This window comes from Hylobates moloch, unplaced genomic scaffold (assembly GCF_009828535.3).
Source record: "Hylobates moloch isolate HMO894 unplaced genomic scaffold, HMol_V3 SCAFFOLD_3, whole genome shotgun sequence".
NCBI lineage: Eukaryota > Metazoa > Chordata > Mammalia > Primates > Hylobatidae > Hylobates > Hylobates moloch.
The window spans coordinates 153,893,139-153,906,922 of NW_026652278.1; the positions used below are offsets into that span (position 1 = coordinate 153,893,139).

General features: G+C 35.9%; 1 protein-coding gene across 3 annotated transcripts in view; it reads left to right on the forward strand.

Annotated features, from left to right (window-relative positions):
- KLHL2 (kelch like family member 2) overlaps positions 1-13,784 on the forward strand; it is a 113,300-nt gene that overhangs the window by 96,174 nt on the left and 3,342 nt on the right. For all 3 annotated transcript variants that reach the window (XR_009212941.1, XM_032148818.2, XM_058436861.1), the window contains 5 exons: positions 4,579-4,776; positions 5,487-5,588; positions 7,239-7,367; positions 8,027-8,167; positions 11,814-11,957. Coding sequence is in view for 2 of the 3 variants with exons in the window: in XM_032148818.2 (XP_032004709.1) it covers positions 4,579-4,776; positions 5,487-5,588; positions 7,239-7,367; positions 8,027-8,167; positions 11,814-11,957 (714 nt within the window). In the remaining variant the exon portion in view is untranslated. The remainder of the gene's footprint in view (positions 1-4,578; positions 4,777-5,486; positions 5,589-7,238; positions 7,368-8,026; positions 8,168-11,813; positions 11,958-13,784) is intronic.

Below are 13,784 nucleotides of genomic sequence, written 5' to 3' on the forward strand. Positions count from 1 at the left end.
TATTTCCTAGTTACATTTGCCTGAAGTGTTGAGAGGGGAATTCTTTAGGTTGGGACCCTTAGTTCTAGGAAATTCCCTCAGCTATAAGGTACTGTTAAGTCCCTCAGTTATAAGGCATAATTGCCTTCTTCAAGGCATCTGTTTTACAAACATTTGTTGAAATAGACTTTCATTTAGCCAAAGCGGTGATCAAAAGAAGCAGTTATTATACAAACTCGGGATTTTTCCTGGGACTTAAACTTGGATCCATAATTTCTGTCTCCCATAGCGAAATGAGTTCTGTATGTAATGGAACATTTCTATGATGGTAGCACTTTAACAATACATCTTGGAGATTGTTACATATCAGCATATCTTGAGTTACCTCATTCAATAAGAGCTGTCTAGTGTTTTATTTTGGTCTGGACATAGTTTTTACTAGTCTTTAATAGAGCATTAAAAATGTTTTTAATCTTAATGTTATAAACAATGCTACAACAAATCTCTTATACCTACATCATTGCGTACATATGCTAATATATTTTGGCAGGATAAAACTCTAAAACTAGACTTACTGATTCAAAGGATGTCCTAAAAGGATATGTCAGTTATTACTCCCACTAACAGTAAAATATGAAGGTGCCGGTTTCCCTAAACTCCTGACAGCACTTTGTAATTAAATGTTTTGAGCTTTGCCAATCTGGTGGGTGAAAAATGTCTTAATTTGTACTTATGTAATTATGAGGAAAGTTAAATATCTTTCTCTCTGAATTGTCAGTTCATGATTTTTGCCATTTTAATAGTTTTATTGATGTCACAGATACAGTTAAGGAAAGTAGCCTTTTTGTCTGTGATATGTAGTGTGAATATTTATTTGTATTAATCTTTTATCTTTTGACTTTGTGCTATTTTTGCCATGTAAAAACTTTATCTTTTAATGTAGTCCTGTATACCAAAGTTTTTTGTCTCTGGACTTAAAAATTTGTTTCTTGCATAGAAAGCCATATGCCAAAATTATCTATATGTGTGTGTGAGTGTGTGTATACACACACAAACATATTTTTAAAAAACTTTATGTTGGGCCGGGCGCAGTGGGTCATGCCTGTAATCCCAGCGCTTTGGGAGGCCAAGGCGGGTGGATCACAAGGTCAGAAGTTCGAGACCAGCCTGGCCAACATAGTGAAACCCCTTCTCTATACTAAAAATACAAAAACTAGCTGGGTGTGGTGGCAGGCACCTGTAATACCAGCTACTCAGGAGGCTGAAGCAGGAGAATCGCTTGAACCTGGGAGGCGGAGGTTGCAGTGAGCCAAGACCTTGCCACTGCACTCCAGCCTGGGCAGTAGAGTGAGACTCCGTCTCAAAAAACAAACAAACAAAAAAAACAAAAAAACTTTATGTTGAAATAATTTTACTTACAGAAGAGTTGCAAAGATAGAACAAAGAATTCTGGTATATTCTTTCCCCAATATTAATATCTTACTGTGATACAGTTATGGAAACTAGAAATTAGCATTGGCATAGTAATATTAACTGAAATACAGACTTCATTCATATTTACCATTTTTCCGTTAATTCCCTTATGCTGTTCCAGGATCCTGCTTTGCATTTAGTTGTCATATCTTCTTATCTGAAATAGTCCCAGAGTCTTTTCTTATCTTTTATGCCCTTGATTCTTTGAAGAGGACTGGTCAGATATTTTGAAGAATGTCTCTCAAGTTGGATTTGTCTGATATTTTTCCATGGTTAAATTGACTTAGTATGATTATTTTTTGTGAGGGTAACCTTGTTCTCTTGGTTAAGGTGGTATCTGCCAGGTTTCTACCCTATGACAAAATTATATTTTAAAAACATTTGTCGTTCTAGTACCTTCACAGTTTTATTTATAAATATATATATCTTAAGATTTCTGGGCTGTATTTTAGTCTAAGATGTAAGGTATAGATTTTGGTTTTTAATGGCTAGTCAGTTGTCCAAATACCCCTTATTGACTTATCTGTCTCCATTCATTTGATGAAATGCTGCCTTTATCATGTATTAAATTTCCACATTTACTTGGTTTTATTCTAAATTTTCTGTTCTCTTCCATTGATTTGTCTTCCCTATTCATGCATCAAGACAAAGCCAATTTTAGTTACTGAGCTTTATAATATGTTTTACTATGTTATGAAACTAGTGATAGGACTCCTGTCTTCTTTTATATCCTTCAGTAGATTTTTAATGTTTTCTTCCAATAGTTCTCTGTGTTTCTTGGCAAGTTTATTTTCAGGTATTTTATCTTTATCGTTACTATTGGAAGTGGAGTCTTGTTTGCCATTTACTAACTGGTTTCTTGATTCATATCTGATTCCTAATACAGTTCCCTTTTCATTGGGGCCATAAGTCATTTGACTCATTTTATTGCAAAATGTATTATTTACTTATTGGGTAACTATGAATAAATTTTATCTTCATCATGCCCTCTTCCCTCTCCCTCCTTCAGATTAGAGCCAATGTCCTTAACTGTGTAAACTTGGCCAAATTTTAATAAACTGTGTAATTAAACTTCTGGGCACTTCAGTTTCCTGATAACTTTGGGAGGTTATCATACTTTAGTTCAGTCCCTTCTCTAGACCCAGAGCCTTTGGTGGGGGGCACTTCATAGATTGATTCATTTATTTTCTTCTTCTCTGTGACCTAAAATTCTCTAAAACTTGGTAAGCATGCTACATTACTTCTAAGAGATGGCATATTTGTAGTGTTATTTTGTGGGTAGAGAAAGGAAAATGAAAATTGCAATGGGCAAAATTCCCACAATGAACATTCCCTGGAGTTAGTTATGATTTTGGGATACAGGATCGTTTCATGCTGAAACATGCTGCCTGCTATGTTGCTGCTCACGAGTCTCCAGGCCCTCTTAGGAGGTCTGTTAAATTCTGTGCTAGCAGGGGGCCAAAACAGGCAACTTCGTCTGAACTGGAAATGTCTTGTTGCTATATGGAGGACTGCGTTTCCGTGTATTTTTACAGGGGTGGGGGAATAAAGCACTAGAGGGTAAGACAATAAGGGGTAGAGGTGCATCTCTTGCCTGATAACATCTGCAAAACATTGAGCTCGTCAAACATATCTGGTGATTCCAGTTCTCCCTACAGGGATTCAGAGAACTGTGAGCCACATTGCCTGCCCTCAGGCTGGCAGAGGGACATAAACATTATAGAACTAAGAACAATAAAAATTTGAACAATTTAAAGTAATTATATTATAGACGGTACATTTATTAAACTCAAGTACACGATATAGATGTTATTTGCTCTAGGGTTCAGGAGCTGGACGTAATCCCTTTTAGGCTAAAGTGGACAGGGAAGGCATCATAGAGAATGTGGAACTTTAACTGAGGATTCAGAGTTAAAGAGAACAGAGTGGATGGTGATAGGAGCCTGTCCGATTAGGACAGCAGCATGAAAAAAGTTGAGAAAAGTGAAAAGATGGTTGAAACCTGAGTCTAGCAGTCCAGTTTCTCCATTCACTGATTCCGTAATATCTCTTTAGCCCAAGGATCAGCAGACTTTCTCTTGAAGGACCAGAGAGTAAGTATTTTAGGCTTTGTGGTTATATGGTCTCTGTCACAGCTTCTTATCTACTGCTATAGTGCAAAACCAGCCATATGTAAGTGAATGGGTGTGGCAGTGTTCCAATAAAACTATATTTATGGATGGTGAAATTTGAATTTCATGTAGCTTTTTACATGTCATGAAATATTATTCTTCTTTTAGTTGTTTTTCAGCTATTTAAAAATATAAAAACCATGCTTAGCTTATGGGTTCTACAGAAATAGTTCGGTGGACCAAATTTAGCCTGTAGGCTGTAAATTTGCCGACCCCTGATTTAGCCCACTAACATGATAAACTAGGAATACGTTATGCAAATAAATTATAAGCGTGTAGAGTTTCATTCTAAGAATATCCACTAGAAGATCCAAAATTGAAAGCTATGGGAAGTGAGTACAGGTTCAAGTAGTTGGAAAATAATGGCTCATTATTTAAGCTTGTAAATTGATATTTAAAAAAACCAAGAGTCAACATGGTACTTTAGGCTGTGCCATTGCATTTTTTAATAACCTTAGAAAGAAGGCCAGGTGCAGTGGCTCACGCCTGTAATCCCAGCACTTTGGGAGGCCAAGGCGGGCGGATCACGAGGTCAGGAGATCGAGACCAGAGTGAAACCCCGTCTCTATTAAAAATACAAAAAATTAGTCGGGCGTGGTGGCAGGCGCCTGTAGTCCCAGCTACTCAGGAGGCTGAGGCAGGAGAGTGGCGTGAACCCAGGAGGCTGAGCTTGCAGTGAGCCGAGATGGCGCCACTGCACTCCAGCCTGGGCGACAGAGTGAGACTCTGTCTCAAAATAAAGAAATAAATAAATAATAATAATCTTAGAAAGAAAGACAATTTAGTAATTGGATGTTCTTGCAAATGAATAGCATTTTCAAGGATTTATTTAATCAGGCTCCTCCTAAGAGTAGCATGTTCTGACAACAGCTATAGACTTATCAGAAAGCAATCTTTGGATATTGGTGGTAGTTGAGTTGCATGTTGATCATTAAATGCTGTACTCCTTTTGCAGGTATGGTCTACATGGCTGGACTTGTTTTTGCTGTTGGTGGCTTTAATGGCTCATTAAGAGTTCGCACTGTAGATTCCTACGACCCTGTGAAGGACCAGTGGACCAGCGTTGCTAACATGAGAGACCGGAGAAGCACTTTGGGAGCTGCTGTGTTAAATGGATTGTTATACGCTGTGGGAGGCTTTGATGGGAGTACAGGTAATTTCCTTTTCATCTCTTCTACATTGCTGCTAAAATTAACGTAGTAGTCATGTTTATGGAATAAATTGTGGCAGCATTAGGGCACATGTGAGGTTTTTTGTGTTTTTTTTTTTTTTGAGATGGAGTCTCGCTCCATTGCCCAGGCTGGAGTGCAGTGGCGCAGTCTCGGCTCACTGCAAGCTCCACCTCCCGGGTTCACGCCATTCTCCTGCCTCAGCCTCCCAAGTAGCTGGGACTACAGGTGCCTACCACCACACCCGGCTAATTTTTTTTGTATTTTTCAGTAGAGACGGGGTTTCACCATGTTAGCCAGGATGGTCTCAATCTCCTGACCTCGTGATCTGCCCGCCTAGACCTCCCAAAGTGCTGGGATTACAACATGTGAGGTTTTAACTGGTATTTAAAGATAAGTTTAAAATTTTATCAAGAATTTCCTTAAATGATATGAGTGCTGAGTATATAAATTTTCTTTCTCATGCATCAGTATCAGTCATCAAGTTTTAAAAGCTTATAAATGTCAGTAGCTTAGGTAGGAGCCTTCTGGAAAACAAGCTGTGCCTGTTTTTCATGTAATTGCTGTGTTTACATTCCACCATTTTCTTCTCTTAATTTTAGCCCAGTGTAACATACCTGAAGTATTTTTCCATATATATGAAGTATTGACTTTTTCTAGAGAAGGAAATGAAGACTGTTTTGCTTTATTATAGGTTTGTCATCTGTGGAAGCATACAACATAAAGTCTAATGAGTGGTTTCATGTAGCTCCCATGAATACAAGGAGGAGCAGTGTTGGTGTGGGTGTTGTTGGAGGTAGGTGTTGGCAGTTCTTTCAGGTACATATGGCTTTTTGATCCTTGAGAGTGGTTCTTCCAGTAATTTCAACTTTAGTTTTCTGAATGGGCAAGCTAATTATCATTTTAAAAAGAAAAGTCATAATTACTGTAAAATTTCAGTTATCCTCTTTTTAAAATTAGCTTCTCTATATAAATCAACCTATAGAAGGCCTTTTCTCTCCCTCTCTATCCCCCTCCCCTTATCCCTCCTCCTTTCTGTGTGTGTGTGTGTGTATGTGTTTGACTTATATAACTGTGTGTGTTTGACTTATATAACACATGTGTGTTTGACTTATATAACAGCAGTCCCCAACCTTTTTGGCACTAGGGACTGGTTTTGTGGAAGACAATTTTTCCATGGACAGGGGTGGGTTGGGGGGATGGTTTTGGGATGAAACTGTTCCCACCTCAGATCATCAGGCATTAGAGTGTCATAAGGAGTGCACAACCTAGGTCCCTCAAATGTGCATTTCAAGATAGGGTTCACACTTCTGTGAGAATCTAATGCCACTGCTTATCTGACAGGAAGTAGAGCTCAGCTGTAATACTTGCTCACCTGCTGCTCACCTCCTGTTGTGCAGCCTGGTTCCTAACAGGTTCCAGACAGGTACCGGTCCATGGCCTGCGGTTTGGGGACTGCTGCTATATAAGACTGTCAACTGATTTTAACAGTTCTTTTGGGGAACAATTCAGGTGACATAAATGTGTAATTTTATATCTGGCTGTTAAGGGATGGATTGCCACAGTTATTTATTTATATCCTACTTTGTCTCCCAACAAAAGTTAAGGAAGGCTCCAAGTATTATTTTTTGTTTTTTTTTTTTAATTGACTTGGGCAAATTTGCAAGTTTCCACCCCCTCCTCATCGTAGGTGTAATCTCTGCACTTAGAAAAAAACAGCTTTATTGTGATATAATCCACGTACAATACAATTCACCCATTTCATGTATACAGTTCATTGTGCATCCATCACTGCAATTCATTTTAAAACATTTTTATTATCCTCTAAAAGCAATTCTGCTTCCCTTAGCTCTTACTCATATCTTACCCAACCTTCAGCAACTGCTAGTCTACTTTCTATCACTTGGAGATTTGCCTCTTCTGAACATTTTAGTCATACAGTATGTGATCTTTGGTGACTCACTTCTTTAGCTTAGGGTGATGTTTTCAAGATTTGTTTATTTATACTGAGGCATTTATTAGTACTTCATGCCTTTTTAATGCCAAGTAATATTGCATTGCATTCTGATATTAATTTTTGATTTAACCTTTTTTCCGATTTCCTAGGATAACTTTGTTATTTAATTCTGTTTTACAGGATGTTGTTCACTTATCAAATAGTGTTGCCTAAAGATATAATGAGTGTGCTATTTTATCAGATTATTGATGAAAGTATAAAATTAACATCATCAGCTATACCCTGCAGATCTTCATAATATGATTTGATTACTCCATCTGTCACCATTAGGCAAGACCCTAATATAGTTCATAAAAATCAGCAGCACTTTAAGGGGAAACTCTGCTGCCATGAAGGAAAATATATTAATATTTTCTGGCTTGAAAAAATAGTGTTTTTTGTTTGTTTGTTTTTTAATAAATTTGGCTTTCTTTGTGATTTTATGTGTAGGTTTGCTCTATGCTGTAGGAGGTTATGATGGCGCATCACGTCAGTGTCTTAGCACAGTAGAATGCTATAATGCTACAACAAACGAGTGGACCTATATAGCAGAAATGAGCACCAGGCGGAGCGGAGCAGGTACATGTGAACCTGTTTCAGCAATTGAAGCACAAAAATTATGGAAAATAGTTAAACTAAAATGATTCAGTGGCATCACTTTACATTATCTGAAAATATATGATATGCTGATTTTAATGGCACTGCTAAATGTCTTTTGAATTGTGCAGGTAATGGGAGTAATTACACAGTAATTTTACTTTAAAATTTAATGTCTAAGTGCCATAGACATTTCTGTTTCATTTATATATTCACGTTGTTAGCACTCCTTTTAGTTTTTTGTTTTTAGTGCTTATTGGGGAACTTGCTTAATAATCAAGTCTTTTCATGTATATTTCTTAAAATTTTGTGCTTTAATATGGGGTTATTTTATTATGGATATTGTTTTCAAAAGGATTACATTAAAGGACTTTTTCCCTCCCTGTGTTTCACCTACATATTATTAATATTTTTATTCTGTTTGACATGCCTCTTTTTTCAGAATAATAGTTTGTTGAGATGCTTATTTAATCATCAATTCTATTGATTTCCATTTCTTAAATTGTAGGCTATAGTATCAGCTTGCTTTTATTATGAATTATAACTTCAGAAGTTTTAGTTACAAGTCATTTAAATAAACCTAATATGATATAAATCTCTTGTTCTTTTTGCCCCTCTATTTGGCTGGTTGTGTTTTATAGGTGTTGGTGTGTTAAACAATTTATTGTATGCTGTAGGAGGTCATGATGGCCCTTTAGTACGAAAAAGTGTTGAAGTGTATGATCCCACCACTAACGCATGGAGACAGGTTGCAGATATGAACATGTGCAGAAGAAATGCAGGTATCTGTCAGTTTAAGGTTATGAAACTTAAGCTGAATTTTATTTTAAGTTTCACTGGTATCACTGTGTGTTTCCATTGTTCTTTTACTGATCTGGGTTCCCTGATAGACTTTGACCTCTTTAAAGACAGAAACTTACATAATAATCCTATAAAGTGAATGCCTGCCATAGTCTCTGGAACATAACAGGTTGTTGTGACACTTCAGTAAACTCATCATTTCTACTAGCTGCTACTTTTTGGTGATAAATGTGGAGAGTAATTAAATTAGGAGTAGACCCTTTAAATGATACTTGAATTCATTCATTCTTACAACAGATATATTTTAGTGCCTACTATGTATCTATCATATACTGGAGATCCTAGTTCTCAGGAAATTTGCTAGTTGAGTACATATTTATACTAGGTTAAAAAGCTAGTTGATTATCTAAAGCTAGAGGGGAAGTCTGCAAAGGTAACCCTAGCTGAATACAGTTCAGGATTTCCAGAAAAATGGAAAAACTAAAGCAACAACAACAACAAATAATTTTAAGAAAGTAGAGAACTGCAAGATTAGGGAACTAACCACTTAAAAAGAAGAATCAAGGAAGGGAAATACAAATGGGAAATAGACTCAAGATAGCTACATAGCCTTTCAGGAAATGCTAGGATTCTTCAAAATGCCATTATCTTCATGTCATTTCTCATAGTGTAAAATAAGTTCGTGGTGAGTCTCAAACTTACTGTACACCATTGGACACCCCCCTTCCATCAGCGCTCATCTTAGTTTCTCTTTAAAGAAGTGTGATTACTAAGAGAGAGACTAAGTATGTGGAACTGCAGATACTGTTAGCAGCAGACCAGAATTTACAATTAATTCTGTTTGGCCTTGCACGTCATCTAGTCAGTTGTATATGGTAATCAGTTCGTTTGATGTTAAGACCCTCAAATTTGGGTCCTTAGTAGAATAAGTGACTCCAGTATACATTAAGTTAGAAAAGCCATGGTGATTTGTGCATGTGTCTTCCTGGATTAGGAAATTTAGTTGCAATTTGAGCTTTTTATGAATATTTTCTTAAAGGTTAGACTAATTTTTTCTCTATATGTGTTAATTGTTTTCATATCAAAATTCACTCATTTAGGTAGAAGAATAAAGAGATAATTTGTATATATAGAGCTATCATTATCCTGTTCTTCAAAAAATTGTGTGGGAAAGGGTAGGATTTAGGAAAAAGATATAAGTCTCTGTTGAAAAGTTGTTTCATATTTTGATTTAGACAACATTACTTGAGTTTATTTGATAATCAGAAAGAGAGAGAAATCTGAAAGATTGTTTTTCAGTTTGTTTTTCCTTCTCAATGAATTATGTTTATTTTCTATGCAAATAACAAAATTTGAATTATTTACTTCTATAATTTACAAGATACAATGTAATCCAATTGAGCATCTATTTTAAAATTATTTAAGTTCATAAGAGTATTTTAAAATCTCAGCCTCATTCCATATTCCTAATAATCTGAAACAAACTTCTGATAAGATCTATTCAGCTCTTCCTTTTTAATAACCTAGGCTAAGAACCTCATCCAAACACCTAAATTATTGGAAAGAAAGAACTAAGCTGGCAAAGAGTGGAGGACATGTATTCAATGTTAAATGGGGAGAGGTGAAAGCATCCATATAAATTTGAAATAGCAAGCAGCTTACAAGCCAGATTTCAAAAGTTTTCATAAGTATGGTAAATTATGACACCAAGAGTGGAGTAAAAATGAAATAAATTTGAATTAGATGATTATGTATAGAGCTTTAATACCTAGCACATCTGTAATAGGTTCTAAATATGAATTTGATTGTGTTGAAGTAAACTGAATAAACTGGAGCCATCAAACACTGCAGAAAGTGCATCCTTTTGGCAAAGTTATTCGGCTCCAATCGCCTAAAAGGAATCTGGTGTTGTGAGTTAGTGGGTTAGTAAAATTGATGTCTTCTGAATTTATAGCTAATATATTCAAATGGATGTATGGACCAACCTCCCTTTCTGCAGTGGGATGCTCTTTAATCTGTGAGCCCCTCGTAGATATAATTGGGAAAACTCTTTAGGACAATATAGTCTCCTTGTTCATGCCTTCCATCATAGCAGGGCCATTTTTGAGATCATTTTTTCTCTCACAGTCCTATGTTGTCCATCAATAGGCTGAAATAGAGTGTTGCATACACATGTAACTACTGTGTGGAGCTTGTGTGGCAGCAGCATTTGGTTCTTGCTTTTAAGTATTTGAACAACTTTAAAATGGTATGAGTTTTTTTCCTACAAAGTTTTATAGATTTGGGCAGCATTCTTTGGGATTCTTTGATGCCCTCTAGTATAAGTTCATAGCAGCACTGAACTTTTTATAAGATATTAAATGTACTTTTAAAAAATTACATTGAAATAGCTTTTTAAAGGCATTTACCATTTGACTCAGGAGTTTTCCTTCTAATAATTTATATTAAGAAAAATTGCTCAAGTATTCAAAACACTATTCAGGGTATCTTTGTTCATTGCAACATCATTGGTTACAGCAAAAAAATCAAAATTACTTAAATATCCATCAGTAAAAAAATGATTAAATAAACTATCATACATAAAAATTACATTTCTATTTATTAACTTGAGGAAATGTCCAAGGTAGCTTGGTTGGCCAGGGTGGGTAAGTTATTTAATAAAGTAGCATGTGTAGTGTGAGCTACTTTGGGGTTAAAAAAGAAAGTATCTGAGTATATATGCATAGAGAAAAGTTAGCCAGAGTAGAGATCAAAATTTTAATGGTCATTATTCTAAGAGACATAAGGTTGGAGGTCATCTGTTTTTCTTTATACTTTTCTAGATGTTTTGAATTTTTGCAAAGAAAAGAGTTATTTTAATAGATAAATAATATTGTTCTCTTTCAAGGGAGATAAAATAGCTAACCATTCAGCGTGATAATTAAAATTCAGAATATTTTTACCTTCTACTAACATATATTTTCTTCCTTAAGATTCCCTAAGTAGCTGACTTTGACTTTTTATTTTTTAAAAAAAATAAAATGAGGGTCAAAATAGTTTCTAACCTATAATGTTGTGAAAATTAAGTAGAATAATGCATATATAAAGTAACTACTGCATAAATGACACTCAGTGGGAGCTTAGAAGTGGTATTATAGTCTCCTAATATAGAAAGAATTCTTTTTTTTTTTGGAGACAGAGTCTCACTCTGTTGCCCAGGCTGGAGAGCAGTGGTGTGGTCTTGGTGGTCTTGGCTCACTGCAGCCTCTGCCTACCTGGGTTCAAGTGATTCTCCAGCTTCAGCGTCTTGGAGTAGCTGGGACCACAGGCACACTCCACCATGCCTGGCTGATTTTTGTATTTTTAGTAGAGATGGGGTTTCGCCATGTTGCCCAAGCTCATCTCGAACTCCTGACTTCAAGTGATCTGCCCACCTCGGCCTTCCAAAGTGCTGGGATTACAGGCTTGAGCCATGGTGCCTGGCTGTCCTAATATAAAAAGAATTCTTTACATGCTCACTATTTTCTCTTCTTGCCTCCTTTCAAAGAAATTAGTGTCTCGGGATTACCTCACTAAACATGTACAGTGATACTCATATTCATCCAAATTTTTTAAATGATTGTTTTCTCTCTGTGTAATTTTTTAAAGGAGTTTGTGCAGTTAATGGTCTGTTATATGTTGTCGGAGGGGATGATGGTTCCTGTAACTTGGCGTCAGTAGAATATTATAACCCAACAACCGATAAATGGACAGTTGTGTCATCGTGTATGAGCACAGGGAGAAGTTACGCAGGTAACAATTGTCTCTAAAGTCAATTTCCGTACAAAAAGATGACCTCACTATGAATTTTATATTAACGAAGTTTTTCTGTTATAAGAATAAAGTCTTTTCTCAAGGTGTAGTTTATATCTTATTCTTAAGATGATTAACATTGGCTGTGTATATTCTGAAATAAAGCACCAGTATACTTTTGTCATTCTACAGTCATTTGTATTCAAAATCCCAAATCTTTGATATACAAAATCATATAATAAAATTTAATGTAGCTAAAATCTGTATGCAGAGGAGAAGAATTCATATGTGGCAAGGCTTTAATTCCTGAGATGTCCAAGAAATAGGATAGGATTCCGCCGTGGTGCAGCTCCATGAGATAGTATTATAGTGAGGCTGTGGAATAATTTTTCTTTCTTAAGCATAGTACTGGTTGAGTTATAAAATGTGATTTTTTGGTCCATTCTCTTAGTAAGATAAATGATAATTTTAATAAATATTATGGCGAGTCTTTGTTATTTATTTCAATTATATTTATCTTGCTTTTAATAGTATAATATTTCTGTAACAAAATTGATCCAATAGTGGAGGAAGAAAATGTTTAAACTCATTAACCATCACTGTTGCTTATGTATCATTCAAAACAGTACTTAGAAGAACTGTGTACAGTAGAATTCCAGTATAACATGGCTGAATATTAGATGAATTTTTAAAACAACTTCATTGAGGTATAAACTGACAGAATACATAGCGTACAGTTGACCCTTGGACAACACAGGTTTGAACTGTGTATGTCCACTTATATGCGGATTTTTTTCAGTAATTGGAAAAATTTTTTTGGAGATTTGTAACAGTTTGAAAAAATTCAGATGAACTGCATAACCTAGAAATATTGAAAAAATTAAGTTTAAGATTATGAACACATAAAATATATGTAGATACTAGTCTGTTTTATCATTTACTACAAAATATTCACAAATCTATTACAAAAAGTTAAAATTTATCAAAACACATGCACACAAACTTTTATGGGAACAAACACCCACAAACCATAGATGGTGTCATTCACAGTCCAGAGAAATGTGAACAAGCCACAAAGATACAAGATTAAATCATAACTGCATGAAATTAACTATAGTATGTTGCTGTACTACTATAATAATTTTATAGCTGTCTCCTGTTGCTGTATTGGTGAGCTCAGCTGTTGTGAGTATCCACTTAAAAAGCTGTGGGGCGCTAATCACCTTTGAAAGAGCAGTTTGTCTCTTCAGCGATGCGTATCTCAGTAAAAAGTTCTCTCTCATGGTTCTGCCTTATTTTTCATCATGTTTACTGCAATATCATAAACCTTCAATAACACCACGGGACCCATACAAAGTGTCACTGGTGATGATGCTAGGAAGTGCTTCAACGAAGCAGAGAAGAGTCATGACATTACAAGAAAAAGCTGAATTGCTTGAGATATACCATGGATTGAGGTCAGCTGCTGCACTTGCCCACCATTTCAAAATAAATGAATCCAGGGTAGGGATCATTGTAAAAAGGAAAAATGAAATTCATGAAGCCATCCCTGCAGCCATCCCAGCAGTTTTGAAAACTTCACACTTTTTGTGAAATCCCTTTTTATCTTGTGTTGAACATGCAGCTCTTATGTGGGTGCAGGATTTTTGTTTTTGAGACAGAATCTCACTCTTGTCGCCCAGGCTGGAGTGCAATAGCGTGATCTCAGATCACTGCAACCGCCGCCTCCCAGATTCAAACGATTCTCATACCTCAGCTTCCTGAGTAGCTGAGATTACAGGGGTGTGCCACCACACCCAGCTAATTTTTAAATTTTTATTACTTTTC